The sequence below is a fragment of the Peromyscus maniculatus genome, chromosome 1, assembly GCF_049852395.1.
Source record: "Peromyscus maniculatus bairdii isolate BWxNUB_F1_BW_parent chromosome 1, HU_Pman_BW_mat_3.1, whole genome shotgun sequence".
NCBI classification, from domain to species: domain Eukaryota; kingdom Metazoa; phylum Chordata; class Mammalia; order Rodentia; family Cricetidae; genus Peromyscus; species Peromyscus maniculatus.
In genome coordinates this window covers 23,202,279-23,223,369 of record NC_134852.1, presented here as the reverse complement: position 1 = coordinate 23,223,369, position 21,091 = coordinate 23,202,279, and the positions used below count along the sequence as shown (strand labels likewise).

The 21,091-nt window shown below is 37.7% G+C and overlaps 1 protein-coding gene across 4 annotated transcripts in view; it reads right to left on the bottom strand.

The window, feature by feature from the left end:
- Nucleotides 1–20,322, bottom strand: part of LOC102911574 (sulfotransferase 2A1-like) — a 38,268-nt gene extending 17,946 nt beyond the window's left edge. The window contains exons 1-7 of one of the 4 annotated variants that reach the window (XM_076571855.1): nucleotides 20,182–20,322; nucleotides 18,063–18,162; nucleotides 17,101–17,177; nucleotides 16,429–16,585; nucleotides 14,484–14,671; nucleotides 13,217–13,425; nucleotides 11,460–11,586 (exon numbers count right to left, since the gene is read on the bottom strand). In XM_076571855.1, coding sequence (XP_076427970.1) covers nucleotides 11,460–11,586; nucleotides 13,217–13,425; nucleotides 14,484–14,616 — 469 coding nt within the window. In that variant the 5' untranslated portion in view covers nucleotides 14,617–14,671; nucleotides 16,429–16,585; nucleotides 17,101–17,177; nucleotides 18,063–18,162; nucleotides 20,182–20,322. Of the gene's footprint in view, nucleotides 1–11,459; nucleotides 11,587–13,216; nucleotides 13,426–14,483; nucleotides 14,672–16,428; nucleotides 16,586–17,100; nucleotides 17,178–18,062; nucleotides 18,283–20,181 lie in introns of those variants that run through there. The other 3 variants (XM_042262718.2, XM_076571860.1, XM_006997178.3) reach the window with 3 other exon arrangements.
- Nucleotides 20,323–21,091: the final 769 nt, after the last annotated feature.

Here is a 21,091-nt window from a genome sequence, read left to right as displayed (position 1 = left end):
CTCTTCTTCTTCTTCTTCTTCTTCTTCTTCTTCTTCTTCTTCTTCTTCTTCTTCTTCTTCTCCTTCTCCTTCTCCTTCTCCTTCTCCTTCTCCTTCTCCTCCTCCTTCTTCTTCTTTTGTTGCCTGTAACTACTTATGCATGAGTACACACCATGTTTATCTTTCTCTGTCTGAGTTACCTCACTCAGGATGATTTTTTTCCAGTTCCATCTATTTGCTTCCAAATTTCCTGGTGTCCTTGTTTTTAACAGCTGAGTAACACTCCATTGTATAAATGTGCCACATTTTCTTTTATCATTCCTTGGTTGAGAGATATCTAGGTTTCCATTTTCTGTCTATTAGGAATAAAGTTGCTATGAACATAGTTGAGCAAATATCCTTGTATCATTGAGCATCCTTTATGCATATGCTCATGAGTGGTATAGTTGGGTCTTTGGGTAGATTGATTCCCAGTTTTCAGACAAAACTCCACACTGACTTTCAAATAGGCTATACAAGTTTTCATGCCCACTGGAAATGGACTTGTGTTCCTCTTACTACACCTCCTCTTCAGCATGAACTGTTACTTAGGCTTTTGTTCTTAGCAATTCTCACAGGTCAAGTTAGAATTGAAGAGTCATTTTAAATTGCTTTCCCTGTTGGCTAAGGATGGTGAACATTTCTTTATGTGTTTCTTGGCCATTTTGATTTCCTCTATTGAGAATTCTCTATTTAAATCTGTACACTATTTATAAGTGGGATTATTTGGTTTGTGGGTGTCTAGATTTTTGTTTTGTGCTTTTATATATTTTGGATATTAACACTATGTCAGACTCAGAGTTGTTGAAAATCTTTTTCCAATCTGTGGGGTGCAATTTTGGAACATGAAAAAATAGATCTTAAAGAGAGAGAAATTACAGAAAACCTCTGGTATGAATATGAAGGGAGGGAATATAAGATTGAGTGGGTCAACATGAAGATGGGCTGAGAGGATGAGTGATAAAATTAACCAAAACCAAGAATATATGAAAATGCCTTGCTGGTACTTAGAGGCCAGTCCCCAGCTCCCATCCAGCCCTGAACTCCCATGTGGACCAGAAGTAAGTGCCTGGGGTCATACCCAGGGAGGCCTGCCCCTAGGTCCCATCGCTGTTCACCAGCCATTCTGGAGAAGACCTACCCAACTTGGCCCCAGATTCAGGCCATCAGGTGGGACACCCCCAAGGTTACCCTTCTCAAAGACTGCCCCTCGGCAGACCCTGCAATCTCCATGTCCTGCCCCCACACCCATCCCCCTGAGATCCCCTCCACTTCCTGAGACTCAGAGACTAGCCCCCAGCTCCCATCTGGCCCTGAACTTACATTTGGACCAGAGGGGAGTGCCTGGGGTCATACCCAGGGAGGCCTGCCATTAGGTCCTATCCCTGGGCACCAGCCATTTCCTGGAAGACCTACCCAACCAGGCCCCAGTTTCTTGCCATCAGGCAGGCCCCGTGGGAAGGTTCCCCATTTTTGAAGCCCCCTGGCAGGCCTTGCAATCTCCACTCGCTGCCTCCACACCATCCACCCTAGACCACAGCCACTTCCTGAGACTCAGAGACCAGCCTCCAGCTCCCACCTGGCCCAGAGCATCCATCTGGAACAGAGAGAGAGGCTTCCTGAGTCTGTCAGCTCTGTCTGGACCAAGAGCACTGATAAGACCAAGAACAAATCTACAAGGAGATGGGCAGACATTAAGACAGAAGTACATACGACAAAATAAAGAGCAATACAGCATCACTAGAACCTAGCCCTCCTCCAACATCTAGACCTGAACATCAAAAATTGGAAGAAGCAGAAGAAAACAGCCTTATAAATAACATCATGAACAAGGTAGATGCTTATATAGAAGGAATCACAAATAAAATTGAGGAAAAGACAAACAAAAAATGGGTGGAACACTATAAAAAAAGCTAGAGGAAAAGACAAATAAAGCAGAAGAAAACAATAAATCCCTGAAAGAAAATCATGAAAAAGCAATGAAACAGATGAAGGAAACAGTCCAAGACCTGAAAAGAGAAACAGAAAAAATGAAGAAGACACAAACAGAGGGAATGCTGGAAATAGAAAATCTGAGTAAACAAACAGGAACTTCAGATACAAGTATAACCAACAGAATGCAAGAGATGGAAGAAAGGATCTCTGGCATTGAAGTTATGGTAGAAGAAATAGATCCATCACTCAAAGAAAACACTAAAGCCAAAAAAGTCATGACCTAAATTTCCAAGAAATTTGGAATACCACGAAAAGACCAAAAGTATGAATAATAGGGATAGAGGAAGGAGAAGAATACCAACTCAAAGGCACAGAAAATATATTCAACAAGATCATAGAAGAAAACTTTCCCAACTTAAAGAAGGAAATGCCTATGAAGATACAAGAAGCCTATAGAACACCAAACAGACTAGACTCTCACAAGAGTCCCCTCACCACATAATAATTAAACAACTAAATGTACACAATAAAGAAAGCATATTAAGAGCGGCAAAGGAAAAAGGCCAAGTGACTTATAAAGGCAAACCCATCAGAATAACACCAAATTTCTCAATGGAGACTTTGAAAGCCAGAATGACCTAGACAGATGTAATGCAGGCAATAAAAGACCTTGGATGCCAGCCTAGACTAATATACCCAGCAAAAATTTGATCATCATAGATAGAGTGAACAAGACACTCCAAGTCAAAGTCAGATTTAAATAATACTTACCCACAAACCCAGCCCTACAGAAAGCACTAGAAGGAAAATTCCAACCTGAGGAAGTCAGGTGCAACCTTGAAAACACAGACAATAGATAACACCACAGCAGTAAACCCCAAAGAAGAGAAGTACACACACTCTCTACCACCCAAAAATAACAAGAATGAACAACCACTGGTCAGTAATATTCTCTAATATCAATGGACTTAATTCACCTATAAAAAGACACAGGGTAACAGAACGAATATGAAAGCAGGACCCATCTTTCTGCTGCATACAAGAAACACACCTCAAATTCAAAGATAGACACTACCTAAGAATAAAAGGCTGGGGAAAGACTTTCCAATCAAGTGGTCTTAAGAAGCAAGGAGGTGTAGACATCCTAATATCCAGCAAAATAGACTTCAAACTAAAATCAATCAAAAGAGCTCAAGAAGGGCATTACATACTCATCACAGGAAAGATCCACCAAGACGAAGTTTCAATTCTGAACATTTATACCACAAACAAAAGGGCACCTGCATGTGTAAATGAAACATTACTAAAGCTTAAATCACATATAAAACCCCACATGTTAGTCGTGGGAGACTTCAACACCCCACTTTCACCACTGGACAGATATGCCAAATTGAAACTTAACAGAGAAATAAAGGGCTTAACTGATGTTATGACTCAAATGGACTTAATCAATATCTACAGAACATCCCATCCTAACAAAAAAGAATATACCTTCTTCTTATCACCCCATGGAACTTTCTCTAAATTCGACCACATACTTGGCCAAAAAGCAAATCTCAACAGATACAAAACAATTGGAATAACCTCCTGTGTTCTATCAGACCACTATGGTTTAAAGTTAGATTTCAACAACAATAAAACCTACAGAAAACCTACAATCTCATGGAAACTGAACAATGCTCAACTGAATCACCAATGGGTTAAGGAAGAAGAAAGAAAGAAAGAAAGAAAGAAAGAAAGAAAGAAAGAAAGAAAGAAAGAAAGAAAGAAAGAAAGAAAGAAAGAAAGAGAGAGAGAAAGAAAGAAAGAAAGAAAGAAAAAACTTCCTAGATAATCAATGAAAATGAAGACACCAAATACCCAAACTTATGGGACACTATGAAAGCAGTGCTAAGAGGGAAATTCATAGCACTAAATGCTCACCTAAAGAAGTTCTCACACTAGTGACTTAACAGCATATCTGAAATCTCTGGAACAAGAAGAGACAAAATCTCCCAGGAAGAATAGACACCAGGAAATTATCAAATTAAGAATTGAAATCAATAAAATAGAAACAAAGAGAACAATACAAAGAATCAATGAAACAAAGAGTTGGTTCTTTGACAAAATCAACAAGATAGACAAGCCCTTATCCTAAATAACCAAAAACACACAGAGAGAGAGAGTATCCAAATTAACAAAATCAGAAATGAAAAGGGAGACATAACAACAGACATTGAGGAAATCCAGAGAATCATCAGGTCATACTTCAAAAACCTCTACTCCACAAAACTGGAAAATCTAAAAGAAACGGATGATTTTCTGGATAGGTACCACATACCTAAGTTAAATCAAGACCAGATAAACTATTTAAATAGTCCAATAACCCCCAAGGAAATAGAATCAGTCATTAAGATTCTCCCAACCAAAAAAAGTCCAGGACCATATGGTTTCAGTGCAGAATTCTACCAGATCTTCAAAGAAGAGTTAATACAAATACTCTTCAAATTGTTCCACACAATAGAAACAAAAGAAACATTACCAAACTCCTTCTATGTGAATAAAATTACCCTTATTCCTAAACCAAACAAAGATGCAAAAAAGAAAGAGAACTACAGACTGATCTCCCTCATGAACATTGATGCAAAGATATTCAATAAAGTACTGGCAAACAGACTCCAAGAACACATCAAAAAATTATGCACCATGAACAAGTAGGCTTCATCCCAGGGATGCAAGTGTGGTTCAACATATGAAAGTCTGTCAATGTAATATACCATATAAACAAACTCAAAGAAAAAAACCACATGATCACCTCACTAGATGCTGAAAAGGCATTTGACAAAACCCAACACCCTTCATGATAAAGGTCATGGAGAGATCAGGAATAAAGTGAACATACCTAAACATAATAAAGGCAATTTATAGCAAACCAACAGCCAGCATCATATTAAATGGAGATAAACTCAAAGCAATTTCATTAAAGTCAGGATCAAGTCAAGGCTGTCTTCTCTTCTCCTACTTATTCAAGATAGTACTGGAAGTTCTAGCCAGAGCAATAAGGCAACATAAGGAGATTAAGGGTATACAATTTGGAAAGGAAGAAGTCAAGCTTTCCCTATTTTCAGATGACATGATAATATACATGAGTGACCCCCAAAATTCAACCAAGGAAGTGATAAAGCTTATAAACACCTTCAGCAACATAGCAGGATACAAGATCAACTCAAAAAAATCAGTAGCCTTCCTATATACAATTGACAAACAGGCCAAGAAGGAAATCAGAGATACATCACCCTTTACAATAGCTACAAATGATATAATATACCTTGGGGTAATTCTGAGCAAGTGAAGGACCTATATGACAAGAACATTAAGTCCCTGAAAAAAGAAATTGAAGAAATTGTCAGAAAATGGAAAGATCTCCCATGCTCATGGATAGGCCGGATTAACATAGTAAATATTGCAATCTTACCAAAAGTAATCTACAGATTCAATGCCATCGTGATCAAAGTATTAACACAATTCTTCACAGACCTAGAAAAATTATACTCAACTTCATATGGAAAGACCAAAACCCAAGATAGCCAAAAGAATCCTGTACAATAAAACAACCTCCAAATGCATCACGATCCCTGACTTCAAGCTCTGCTATAGAGCCCCAGTAATAAAAAACAGCTTGGTACTGGCATAAAAACCAACATGTGGACAAATGGAATTGAATTGAAGACCCTGACATTAATCTGCACACCTATGAACATATAATTTTTGACAAAGAAGCCAAAACTTTACAATGGAAAAAAGAAAGCATCATCAACAAATGGTGCTGGCATAACTGAATGTCATTTTGTAGAAGGCGACAAATAGATCAATATCTGTCTGCATACACAAAACTTATGTCCAAGTGGATCAAAGACCTCAACATAAATCCAGTTACTCTGAACATGATAAAAGAGAAAGTAGGAATTAGTCTTAAATGCATTGGCACCAGAGATCACTTCCTAAATATACCACCAGTAGCACAGTCACTGAGAGAAAAAAATCAATCAATGGGACCTCTTGAAACTGAGAAGCTTTTGTAGATCAAAGGACATTGTCAATAAGACAAAGCAACAACCTACAGAATGGGAAAAGGTCTTCACCAACCTCACATCTGACAGAGGGCTCATATCCAGAATATATAAAGAACTCAAGAAATTAGACATCAAAATGCCCAACAGTCCAATTAAGAAATAGCTATAGAACTAAACAGAGAATTCTCAACAGAAGAAGTTCAAATGGCTGAAAGACATTTAAGAAATTGCTCAACATCCCTAATCATCAGGGAAATGCAAATCAAAATGACTCTGGGATACCACCTTCCACCCATCAGAATGGCTAAGATCAAAAACACTGAAGACAGCTTATGCTGGAGAGGATGTGGAACAAAGGGTAATCTCCTCCACTGCTCGTGGGAATGCAAGCTTGTAAAGCCACTTTGGAAATCAATATGGTGCTTTCTTTAAAAATTGGGAATCTATCTCCCCCAAGACCTATCTATACCACTCTTGGGCATGTACCCAAGAAATGCTCAATTTTACCACAAGGGCACTTGTTCAGCTATGTTCATATCAGCCTTTTTGTAATAGCCAGAACCTGGAAACAACCTAGATGCCTTCAACTGAAAAATGGATAAATAAAATATGGTACTTATACACAATGGAGTACTACTCAGCAGAGAAAAACAATGACATCATGAGGTTTGCAGGCAAATGGATGGATCTAGAAAAAATCATCCTGAGTTAGTTAACCCAGACTCAAAAAGACAAATATGGTATGCACTCACTCATAGGAGGATGCTAGATGTGGAACAAGGATGACTGGACTGCTACTCACAACTCCAGGGAGGCTACCAAGAAAACGGGACCCAAAGAAGGACACAGGGAATGCCCAATGACAGAGAAATGGATGAGATCTACATGTGTAACCTAGACGTGAGTGGGAGTAATGAAGGGCAAGTGTCAAGGGAAAGAGAGCTTAGGGAAGCGGGAGATCCCAGCTGGATCAAGAACAGAGAGGGAGAACAAGGAATAAGAGACCATGATAAATGAACACTCCATGGGAATAGGAAGAAGCAAAGTGCTAGAGAGGTCCCCAGAAATCCACAAAGATACTCCCACAAAGGACTACTGGCAATGGTTGAGAGAAAATCCGAACTGACCTACACTTGTGATAGGATGGCCAAACACCCTAATTGTCATGCTAGAAATCTCATTCAATGACTGAGGGAAGTGGATGCAGAGATTTATGGCCAGGCCCCAGGTGGAGCTCCAGGACTCCAATCGGCGAGAAAGAGGAGGGATAGTATGAGCGAGAATTGTGGAGACCACGATTGGAAAAAGCACAGGGACAAATAGCCAAACTAATGCAAATACATGAACTATGAACCAATAGCTGAGGAGCCCCCAACAGGATCAGGCCCTCTGGATAAGTGAGAAGGCTGATTAGCTCTATCTGTTTGTGAGGCCACCAGGCAGTGGGACATGGACTTGTCCTTAGTGCATGAGCTGGCTGTTTTGAACCTGGGGCTTATGCAGGGATACTTGGCTCCACCTGGGAGGAGGGGAATGGACCTGCCTAGACTGAATCTACCAGGTTGAACTGAATCTCCAGGGGAGTCCTTGCCCTGGAAGAGATGGGAATGGGGTGTGGGTTAGGGGAATGGCAGGGGGTGGGGGTAGGGAGGGACAGAGGAGGACAGGGGAATCTGTGGCTGATATGTAAAATTAAACTAACGTATAAAATTTAAAAAATTAAAAAAATGAAAATGCCTTATGGAAACTCACCCGTTTGTAAGCTAATTAAAAATATTAAAAAGTTTAAATCAAGGAATAATACTGCTCCCAGAATTCACATGTTATTAAATGAAAACTCCATTGCTAGTATTGGTATACCCCCCTAGGAGTTGTTGCCTAGAAAGGGCCTGAGGATTCAAATAATAAAAGCAATTGTCACTGTTTTCAGTGACCCCTAAAACTAATTTTTAAGACCTATTTCTGAACACATCCTCATATTGTTGTCACAGTACATAAAGAATGGAAGGTGGGAATGGGATGAAATAGGCCTTTCTGCTGAATAGCTCTCATAGTACCAGAAAGTTTTATGCAGTCTAATGGAGACCATCATCAATAGTCTTACAGAGCATTAGACACTGTGATCTATACTTCAATAAGCCTTACAAGATATGCCCACTAGTACAATAAGGGAAATTGTGGTATCAGTGTAACCAATCATTTTCTGATTATGAAGAGTTCAAATGTGATACACTTGGTCAAATATCCACCTCAGAGAGGGAATAGATCCAAATTTTGAAGCTATCACAGTTGTTCTGTTAAATCGACTTTATGAACACACCAAATTATCTACTAAGTAGTTATGTTTATCCTTATATATACCCATTGTCAGCTTTGTAAAAGAAGATTCTTCCTGTAGTGAGCAGTAGTAGTTTTGAAGTCTCAAAAAAATGGCCAAAATGGTAAGAATAAATGCCTCTTCAGTGTTTACCCCAAATTAGGTACTCTAGACTCCTATGTAACCTTAAGAAACATGGAGGAAGATGGTATGGAACTGATGTAAAAGATTAAATATTGGGTAGAATGATGTAAAATATTGTCTTTTAGACATTACATGGCCATAGCACCCTTTAACTCATAGTAGCTGTGATTACTTCAAAAGACTGGGTCCTCAAATACTCTGTCAAGGAATGAGAAGATGCTCATGAGTAATCACCCCTTTCCTGGGACTTTATGAACAGGTAAGTGTAGTTATGGGCAGGGCTCATGAGAACTCCTCCTTCCTGTGTCAATAGGCAGTTAGTAGTTCTTGTTGGAGGGAGAGGTTTTATTATTCTAGGACCTGATGATAAGGTACCCATGTTCCTATAAATGAATCCTTCCCTGTGCTCCAGTAAGCAAAGCCAATGGACCTTACTAGGTCACAAACACACAAATGAAAAGGGCCATGGAATTAGAAAACAGAGCTAGCTGGGAAAAGGAAAAGAATCAGCATGACTGGGGAAAGGACAAGAGAGGTTAGTGGGCCATTAATTTGATCAAAATATCTCCACACATGGATGAAAATGTATAATGAAATCATTTATTATATATCAACAAAAGTTAAATTAAATACAAATAATCCATGCCTATTAAAATACTTTTGAAACAAAGAAAGAAATAGGATTCACATTTTTTGGAAAGAGGCATTTTAAAATGGTGGGCAATCAGGCTAATGTATGGGAAGCCAATGAGGGAAAAAAGACTAAGAATCCACAAATGAATTGTGTGGTAGAAAGAAAGAACATTTGCTATTTTTCTTTTGCTGTGATGAAACATCATGAACAAAGGCAACTTAAGTAAGCAAGAGAGAACTTAATTTTGACTTATTGTTCTAGAGGGATAAGAATAAACGATGGAGGAAAGGAAGCAATGGCACCAAGTGTCAGGCAGGGATATAGCAGCAGGTAGCTTAGCGATCATCTCAACTACAAGCTGGAAGCAGAGACAAGGAACTGAAAGTGACTTAAGAATTAACCTTTGATGTGGATCTAGCGGAACACTCCTCCACTGCTAGTGGTAGTGCAAACTTGTACAGCCACTATGGAAATCCATCTGGAGGTTTCTCAGAAAACTTTGAATCAATCTACCCCAAGACCCAGCAATACCACTCTTGGGCATTTACTCAAAGAAGCCTCGAACTTTTCACAAGAATTATTATTCATCTAAGTTCATACAGCATGTTTCATAACACCCAGAACATGGAAACAACTTATGGGATCCTCAACTACACAAGGGATAAAGTTAATGTGGTACATTTCACAATGGAATATTATTTAGCTGTTAAAATCAATAACATCAGGAAGTTTGAAGACCAATAGATGGAACTAGAAAAAAAATCATCTTGACTGAGGTAACCCAGGAAAACAAACATGATATGTACTCACTCATAAGTGGATATTAACTGTATGTAAATGATAACCTGGCTACAATCCACAGCCTCAAAGAGGCTAGGTAACAAGGAGGGTCCAAAGGGGAAAGAGATGCATGCATGTCCATGGTAAGGGAAAATAGAAGAGATGTCTTGGGTTGTTTGGGGACAAATGGGGATGGGGATATGACAGATTACATTGGAGGTATGAATGGAATAGGAGAATAATGAAAGAGACATCTTGATGGGGAGAATTTTGGGGTCAGGTCGAAACCTGGTAAAAGGGAAACTCCAATAAATCTACAAGGATGACTAAAGCTAAGATTATTAGCAGTAGTGGATAGTTTCCTGAGCTGGTCATCTCCTATAATCAGATTGGTAACTACCCACATTGTCATTAGAGAGCCTTCATCCAGTGACTGAAGTAAATAGACACAGAGACCCACAGCAAAGTACTGGGTCTAGGTCAGGGAATCCTGTTGAAGAGAGGGAGGAAGAATTGGAAAAGCCAGGTAGGTCAAGGTCATCACAAATGTATCCACAGAAACAACTTACATGGACACATAGGAGCTCACAGACCCTAGATTCACAGCAAGGAAGCCTGAAAGGAACCAACCTAGGTCTTCTATGAATATGTGACAATTTTGTAGCTTGATCTGGTTGTGGGACTCCTAGTAGTAAAAGCAGGTCCCATCAATATTGCTTTGACTGACCTTTAGGAACCTATTGCTCATAGTAGTTTGCTTTGCTGCACCTTAATACAAGGGGAAGAGCATAGCCTTGTGTCAACTTGATATGTCATGCTGTGTTGACACCCATGCTGAGGCTGCCCTTTCTGAACAGAAACAGAGGAAGAGTGAACTGTGGTTAAGGAGCTGTGTGAGGAAATGGAAGCAAAAGAGAGAGGGGGACTCGTCAGGGTATAAAATAAATAAAAAAATAATTAAAAAAGAAATTTAACCTTTCAATGCCCACATTCAATGGTGTAATTTTTACTGAAAGATTTACTTCATAAATCTTCTGAAACAGTGCCATCAAGTGGGACTCAAGTGTTCAAATGTCAGGGTATGTAGAACATCTCTTATTCAACCTCCACAAATTATAATACAAACCTTAGTACTGGAAAGACTAGATACTCCAAACGTTGTTGGGATGATGTGTCATGGGGCCAGCTGTGACTATGCCCTGTTATGCAGTGGTGTGTGAGAACAGGAAGACTTCATAATTAGATTCAAAATGGTCATGAAACATGGAGCCACAGATTGGTTGAATGTAGAGGGATAAGATGGAGCCACATGAAGACCAAGGAATATATTAAAGGCTAGGGATGTAAGCAAGTTAGATAACATAGATGATATTATGGGTGGGAGCCCCAGCATTAAAGAAACAACATGGTAGTAGATGCTTGTAGTCCTAGAAATCAAGAGGTGGATGCAGGAGGAACAGAGCATCAACATTGTCCCTGTCTATGTAGAGAGTTCAGGAGCAGCCTGAGCTATATCTGATCTTGTCTTTAAAAATATCTTTGATCCTCTCCCAAGTCCTATATATAATAGAAAACTCACCATTTCCTTTGAGGAACCATTCAAAATAAGTTCTCAGTGATTCTGGATTCTTAACAAGGTTTGTCTTAGACCAGAAAAAATAACCAGACACAAGAATATCTCTGGGATTTCTGATGGTATAGATCACCTTAAATGGAAAAAACATGCACATGAAGGTTAATATAGCCATTTCATACCTTTTAACTGGCACAATTTACATGAAATGTCAATCAAATCTCCAAGAAGTCTCTAAAAGCATTTAATAATTTTATTTGGACAAAATATTTATGTAAGTGCAAATGTATAGTCAAAATATACTCTTGTATATTTTTATTTCATTTACACACATGTAACAGCAAAATAACTCAGGTTAATAATACTGTAAAAAACAAAATGACAGCAGTAACAAAAATATAAGACTGATTCTATAGTTGTAAATAACAATACCTTACAATGTGAAAGACCACCCATCCACTGTGAAGAACAACTTATATACACAGAGTGATGAGTACAGTGCTGAATCTATTTGCAATATGAGAGACTAATTGCTTTCCATAACTGTAACTGCCAAATACAAGTTTCAAAAGTAGCATGGTACAGAGTTCAAAACCAGTGTATCATTGTACCATGAAAACAAAGACCTGCAAGCAATAAAGCAATGTTATGGTGGGAGACATAGACTTCCTTTGGGAAAAGCATAACAATTGGTTATCCAATACCAAATCTCAGCCCTGAAAACATACATACAAGTAACATTGTATTGATTGTATAGGTTATATTTAAATTTTGAGATATATGTAGATACATGTACAGATGTAATAACAATGAAAAAATAGACCATAAATTTGAAAGAAAGGAAGAAAACTTGGAGGGAGGAAGTAGGGGGAATGATTATATTATAATCTCAAAAAAAGAAATAATTTAAAAATAAATACTAATTTTAATAAATGGAAATCTATATTTTTTACAAATTCTCTTTGTAACATTATTATAGAATTCAACTCTTTAGGCTTCAATTTCTCCAGCCAAGATTTTGCCCAATCCACATAACACACATGTGAATCAGTGAATCATCACTCACTCGTTGTGATATTTTCAAGAGAGATAATAATTCTATATTTGTCTTTTTAGTTTAAGCATAAAATACTTGAAGTTCCATGGTGCAGAAAATTCCAGAAAACTTTTTTACTAACTAGAAACTATAATAGATCAGAACCTGTATATACCTGATTGCTTTTGGAGATCCTCTATCAGTGATGTGGATGAATCCTGTGGCTACTGGTATCAATGGACAGATAGACACAGCAAGATACAATGGGTACAGATGAGCCATGACTACTGAACCATCTCTATGATTATAGCACTGATGCTTGGTCAGGCTGCTTCCACTATAAGCAGCTGTGTCTTGAGTGATTCACTCACAGGGCATGAACTATGTGTAGAATCATGATTAGCTAATTGACTTTGATGACAGAAAACATTATTATCCACTGTACATTTGAATTTGAACTATGCTTGACCTGTATATATAGTTTCTGAATGCTCTAATTTATATGTTACTTTCTTTCATATATTTATTTACCCAGGAGCACTGTGTGGTGGTTGATATCCTCGTACTCTGATGTAGTCTGAGGAGGCGACACAATAGCATCACCTATGTACGTGAATACCAGCTTCTCTCCCCACCTTAAACAATCATCAAGATTTCCAGGGCCTGTCATGGTAGAATAAGCTCCAAGAGAATTTTATAAAAGATTTGTCAACCACTGGACACTTACCTTGGCCTTGGAACTGAAGAAGGACTTGGGGAAAAGATGGAAGGGAAGGTGGGAGCTGATGAGGCGTGGTCCTTCCTTATTCAGTAATATTTTATGTCCAACTTCTGTCTCTAACCAGGGTGAACGTTCCCAGATAGGCACAGATTGGACCCACTTGGGATCCCCCTTGTTCTGAATCAAGCAGACAATCTCAATCAGCCAGTTAGTTCCTGAAGAAGAAGGAAAAGTGGTGGTCACCATTTCAACAGTACTTGCAGAAAAGCCTCAAGTAGAATATACAACCATACAATTTACAGTGCAAATGTTTTCAAGCACACAGACCTATGGTGCTCACAATGTCTATACAGTTCAAAGTATATTCATCTGGTATGTTCCCAATGCTTGACTTGTAAAAACTAAGACTACACTCAGTAAAATCTACCTGCCTACACAATATCACCCCCAGTCCTGAGCCATCATCATTCTACAGTCTGATGCAGTGAATTTGGCTATCTCAGACATTTCACTGGGACACAGTCATGGAATCTGTCCTTGAACTTGGATCCTACCATTTAATACAATGCTTTTGAGATGTATCCATGCTGCAGTGTGTGTATGAGTGCTGCTTCTCTTTAAGGTGAATAAAACCACTTGTGTCTATGAGCATACACAGTTGTATTTACGTTTTCATACTTGTTGGTCAATGGATATTTCTCTGGCTTTTGTCTCTGGACTATAACCTGAATCTTTTTCTTGCATTCCACTGCCCTTGCCTTTTAAATGTTATTGAACTTTCAATGTCAGCAACATAACATGTTCCTTGCTTTTGCCATCCAGCAAACAACCCTCCCCCAAAACCCATGATGCCTCTTTTTTTCCATGAGTTTTGAGACTCTTTCCTCTACTAGGACAAGGTTCATGGTAATTCTTCTATCTGACATTGTGTTCTCTCTACATATTCTTGCATCCACATCTTTATATCATGATGTTTCTTCTGCTTATTTTCATCATTCTACCTTTTCTACTCTCTTCCACACAAAGACAGAACAATGCCAGAGCCTGCTGTATAATCTACTTACATTGCTCTCATGGCTTAACTGAGCTTCTGCCCAAACATATCAGGCTAGAGATCTTTCTGTGAGTGAAAATGCACTCACACACAGCTCTCCATGTGCACAAAAATTTTAAGTATCAGATATAAAGAGCACTCCATTTATTGCCCAAATCAATGAGAATCAAAAATCAAACCTTCATATACTTCAGGATCATTCTCAGTCACAGTTCTTACCTGATTTGGGGTAAGTAATTATGACTGTGTCTTCATCTCTGATCACAAACTTATCACAAGCTTCTTGAATTATTTCTTTTTCAAACCCTACAGCAGGGAAAGGTATTCCTTCAAACCAAAGGTAGTCTGACATGTCAAAGAATTCTGTGTTGTTACTGTTAGGATTCCAGCTTTAGCCACCTGTTCAGCTTGTAGCAAACATTGAGAGGTAATATTTATAGTGCAGTCAAAAGAAATCATTAAAACTCCACAGTGGTTTGTAAATCTAGCTACTGATAGGAAGAAATACAAATTGTAACAAACAGTCAAAGGTCGTTGTGTTAAGCAATTGTGAACCCAATCAGAGATCATTCTGCAGCATTTGTAAGCCTGAGTTCATGACCCCATACCAGAAGCTCAATAACAAGTACTAGGAGATTGAATTGGGGGTTCATTTAAAATAAAATACTTTCTAATACAGTTCAACTTTCAAAATGGTTTCAAATGTGCAAAAACGTAGAGATCATACAAAGTGATTCCATATGCAATTCTTTTTAAAAAGTAGTGGTTGTTTTTGAGAAACTCATAGTTACTTAGCTTCACTTTATGAACCCCACCCTTCTTCTCCCACTCTAATGGCTCCCCATTTCCCATATTTATGATCTCTTCTTTAATTCTAAGTTTATGTACATGTATATGATCACATTCACATATAACCTACTGAGTCGTTTTAGTTCTGTTTGTATGTGAATGAATCCTGAGTTAAGCACTTGGGATTGGACAACTGATATGGGATTTCTCACCCTGAGGCTCCTGATTTTCCCTCTTTCAGCAGCCATTGGACTGCTGTATTCCTCCATCTTGGAGTAAGACCATGTAGAATTTCGTCTGTCCGTACGTGTGTACCAAATGGTGCCATCATGCTGGTGCATTTGGATAAATGTACTATTGAGAGTTCATAGGCGGATTTCCCTGTCATGGTCAGTGGATATATCCTATTGATAGGGACCCTCAGACTCTGTGGGCATATTATATGCATATTATATATGACTTTAGAGAAATATGAGATAATAAGCTTCCCCATGTCTCTCCAAACATCCTTAGTAAAATTTATCTCATTCACACTGGATTTGTCTCTGTGACGACATATTAGATAAAGGGTCCCTCCAGTTATTATATTTTTCCCTTTGTAGTACCTCAATGCTATTCCAGTATCTAGAGTTATTTCCCCAATCAGCCCTGTTTTCCTATCTTAGTTTTGCAATTTCTTCATGTTATAAATGCACATCTACAAATGCAAAGACAGAAAGCCCAAAGAAGAGGGAACATTCAACATTAGTATTTCTGTGGCTGGGTTACCTCACTTAATATAATACTTTTTAATTTGACACATTTACCTGGAAATTTTTATGAGTTCATTTTTCTCCATAGCTAAGTAGAATTCTATTGTATGTGTCTACCATATTTTCATTAGTCATTCTTTTGTTTAAGGAGATTTAAGTGGTTTGTATTTCTTAGCTATTTTGAATAGAGAAGTAATGAACATGGCTAAGGAAGAATTTGTGGATTAGGATATCAAGTCATTTGGTTACATGCCAAAGAGTAGTACATTGGGGCCATGTGAAAATTTTTCCACATTGATTTCCAGAATGGCTACACTGATTTCCAGAGTTTGCAATCACACTAAGAGTGAATGCGTGTTCCCCTTCCCCCCATACCTTCATAAGCACTTATTCATGTCAGCAATTATTTTTGGTTGTTTTCTTCATAATAGACATTCTCAGTGGAATAAAATGAAATCTCAAAGTAGTTTTAATTTTCATTTTCTTCATTTTAAAGATGTTGACCATTTTAAAAGATATTTCCTAGACATTTTAATTTCTTCTCTTGAGAAATTTTGGGTCAGAGATAAAGCCCATTTTTCAATATAGCCTAGTCTTTAAACACATCAACTCTTTCTTCTTACCCTTTTGTTCTTTGTCAAGGCCTGCAGACAGTCATCTGCGCAGCTCGGTAGAGGTATGCAGATTGTAGAGCCAATGAAGAAGAGCGAAAAGAGTCTGGAGGACTTCCAATCAATGCCAGACAGCCCGAATTTATTTCACAGCCAGTTTATATATAGTCTTGAAGGACAGAAGTAGAACAATGCACAGCACAGACATTCAACCACTATCTGCCCTGTCCTTGAGTCAAGAAGGGGGCAGTTTCATTTTCTATCTCAATGTACCTCCAGCTGGTATCAGCAGCCTGCATCTAGCTAGATAGTGTGTTCACTTCCATGGGCTAACCAGAACTTTCTCACAGTCATTTAGGAGAACTATGTGAACTAATAAGAACTTTCTCACGGCCTTTCAAGGAGACTCTGTGGGCTAATTATGACTTTCTCATAGCCCTGGAGCAATGAAGCTTGAACTCTATTGACTTAGAATAGATTTCAGAATCAAACTGGAAAACTGAGTCACTTGTAGGCTCCCACAATTCCTCCCTTTTTAATTATTTTAAGACTACTCTGAGTCTCTCAAATGACTGTGTTTGTCTTAGGTGTTTTCTTCCCATACTCCAATCTCACTCATCATGAAAGCATGAATTCCATCATTCATGTCCTGTCTTATAATGAAAGGAAACAAAGAAAATTTACCCATCTTTGGCTGCCAACCTCTGGTTCAAGCCTGATGAATGTGGGAATTTTACTCCATGGAGATCCAAGCACAATCTCTGTAACAAGTTCAAAATCAGCTTGAAAATCTTTGGCAAACAGATTATGTCTACTAAGACAAAAGCTCCAATATACAACACTACTTAAGAGTGAAGTAAATAATGTCCATGAAGGAATAGCATTCTTGAATTGTTCTAGAACATCTTCAGCTGTTTTGACTGCATCAAAATCCAATTTAGCCTTTTTTATATCAATAATCTCTTGATGTAATTTAACCAAATCATTAGAATCATGCCAAATACCTTTAAGATGTGTCTTAACTCTTTCCCATCCAATATCACTTTCATTATACACAGTAGATGTTAACACATACTCATTTATAAATAGCATGAAATTTCAAATATACTCTAGTTTTCAGGCTTTGGAACTCAACTCCCAGTAATTATACCATGTCATACAAAGCATTCAATTTATGTTCCATTTTCACTATATCTTGTAAATGTCATAGAAACATTCATAGGCAATTGATAAACAAAGCTTGCTGTCTGAATGAATGAAGACAAAGTCACTGAAACAACAGTAGTAGTAGCAAGCATAGTAATAAGACCTACAATTCCCTCTATAACTAGTCCAGCAACATGTTTCTGTCTGCTTAAAGCTTTCTTGATTTCTTCCACTTGTAACCCTTTATTGTCAAATCATGGATCACTCATATATACTGGGAATATTACAAAAGAAGTTTGTTTTAACACTATTACGTGATTATGATTATCCATTTTAGAAATACAATTAGTCCAAGTACAATAAAGACATGATACAATAAACATAGAACTATTCATAGAAATATTTTCTGTACCAACTGAAAGAATGTAGGGAATGTTAACACAAGCTAAAACAGTTCCTTTCAAAGGACAAATGGGTTTCAAGTAACTGAAATTTCCTACCACTGTTCCATGGCAGCAGCAAGTTTCCAAACATAAGTTTGTGGAGATCTAGTACTGGAATACCAAATTCCAGCTGACAGTCCTTGGTCCCAAAATTCTGCTGTAGATACAGGATAAGAGTCACTATAATCATAGACCAATCACGAATATATTGCTGTGTCCCCATGATGCTTAAAGGAACAATGCCAGTACATTTTCTTCATAACATAGTTCAGCAGTTTCTCTTGTTAAACCAGATCATTTTCTAAAGCTTTTATTATTTTGATGATTCAAAGCATGTGGTTGCTGAGCAAGCTCAACTGTAGATAAAGTGATCGACTGAGTAAATTAATAGCTAAAGCATTACCTTCAGCCAATGGACCAGAAAGATTTGAATATGTTCCAATATGTGCCCCAAAATATGTCAGTTTTCTTAAATTAATTGCATCCTGAATTTGTTGAAATAGCATTGTTATTTGATCATTAATAGTTTTAATATAAGAAACCGTTTCTATAACTTGAAGAACTCTATAAATATATTGACTATCTGTACATAAATTAAATGAATTATATTTCAGAACTTGAAAAACTAACAGCTCAACTCAACAACTTGAACTGAATTAGGAGTAGTTTAAACTACATATCCTTTATCATAATCACATATGCTGCTTTCCCATTTGAAGAACCATCAGTAAAAACCAAAGCAGCGTCTTTACTGGAGTTTCATTACCACTTAGGAAAATAAAATAATGCATCTGAGCAAACTCTAATAATTGATCAGCAGGATAATGATTATCAAATTGACCCAAAAACTTAGCAAAAGCAATTGCTCAAGAGTCATTATTTTGAAATAATTGATTTGTTATTTAGTAGATGGAACATTTATTACATTTAGTTCCTTTCCAAAATACCTTTTAAAATGAAAATTTTTCCATTTTCTGGTGGTTCATGCTTCTCGGGGTCATCACCTGGCAAAACTCTTAAGATCTGTAACCCTAAGCTGTTTCCCATGATCCCTTTATGTCTTTAAGATCATTATCATCTGGGAGACTCTTAAATTACAAAGTTTACCTGCCAGAGCAAGGTATATTCTTATGTATAAAAGCATTGAGGTGCAGCTTTAATATTTTATTAAATAAACATTGTCTAAATTCTATCTTCTTTACTCCTTAGTTTTCAACATGATTTACCATATAGAAATCCATCTCAATCCAAAATATTTGAGGCTTGTTGCCTCCTTAGTCTAAAAGGAGATACAATGAACAGAGAACTCTTTATATCAAAGAGAGTTATTCTTTAATCTTATTTAACAATTGTTGTCAGCCATGTGGCTGCCCACTTCATGATGAGGTCAGCAGCCATCATTCAAGAAGACCTTTAGTTGCTGTTTAAAATTAAACAATGGTTAAATGCACACATACACACAGTTGGATCCAACTTTCATTCATGCCCCTACAGAGTTATAAAGTTAAATCTCAGTCACATACATGTCCACATACATGCATATATTTTTTAACAAACATTTTGTAATAAAGTATCATCAGCTATTTCTAAAATGATGAAAACCAGAATTAACATAATATGGTTAAATCCTCAGCATATCTTACAGTTTTCTTTCAAATTCAGCAGAGTTCACATCCCCTCTGGTCCTCTACTACTTACCATTTACCTTCAGGTCAGGCCCTACCTGGGGTTTGCTCTTCTGGATCATCCTGACATAGAAAAATCCACCTTTCCCCTCTCCTTTCATTACTCCAGTTTTTTCCTTCTCTTGCTTTTCACACAACATGCAAATTTCCATCAAAGTCCCTTTTCTGTGGTTTCTACCCAGCAGTTTAGAACATTGGGTACGTATAGTGTCTCAAACAAGAATACAGACATATACATATGTATGCATATAAAATAAGAAAAAAATCTTACACTCTTTACTTTTATGACATGAATTACCATATAGAAATCCATCTCAATCCAAAATATTTGAGGCTTGTTGCCTTCTTAGTCTAAAAGGACCTGTATCGATATGAAACGTTTGAGATTAGCAGAAGTTTTTCTTATCTTAATTAATAATAATTTATAATCAATTCTCTTAAATGATAAGCATTTGTAATCCCTTGAATTCAAATGACCAAAATCCATTTACCTTTTTTTCCCTGTGGAGGCAAAGCATATTTTTCCCAAACATAGCATATTTTTTTACTTTAATTATATAGTCAAAGCTTTTGAAAGCATGCCGGCTTGTAATTCAACATTTTTCTCAAGCAGAATCAGGACAGAGAAGGGTTAAAGTGGGTTAAAATTGGAGGTTACTGGCTAGCAGAAGAGATTTGGATGTTATCACAGTGAAGAACTTGGCTTAGGAAGGAAAGCAGGCACAGAGTGTGCTTTTGGCTGTTCCTGGAAAACAAAATTGTTGACTCCTCTGACTAAAATTAATAATTAACCCCAGATTCTCTTTTCAGCATTTGTTCACCTTGCCCATTGTAGACAGTAAACTCTATGCCACTTGCCTGATAGGAAGAGAGCTATGGAGGGAGGCAGCCCTTGCCATGCCCCTCTCTCCTTCTCTCCGGGGAAAATGAGGAAGGTTAGTAGACAGAAACAAATAGCACTTTAACTCAAACAAAATACCTGTACTTCAGCACTGAGACAATGGCTTTATTCATGGTTAGTGAGTCCTGTCTAACAGGAGGCTTCTCTTGCAATACACAAGCCACACCTGGCAGGAGTTACCTTCTTGTCTCTGTTCAGTTAGGGGGACCCAGTCCCCTTAAACACATGGAACCAAACAGTAACATAGTAACGGGCCAAGACAGAGAGAGCTGACATTTACATTTACCAGCTGCAATGAACAGATGTGAAAGTGAGACATTCCGTGAATGGTTTGAGGTCATGACCTGCTTAATCTCTCCAGAGAAATCATTCATAGTTAGGAATGAAGGTGGAGAAAAATCTTGAGGAGTGAGAGAATCTTCATTATAATACTTGGCAGCCTCTTCCTCTATTTCTACCTCATGACCAAAATCTAACTGGTCATTATCATCAAATAATTT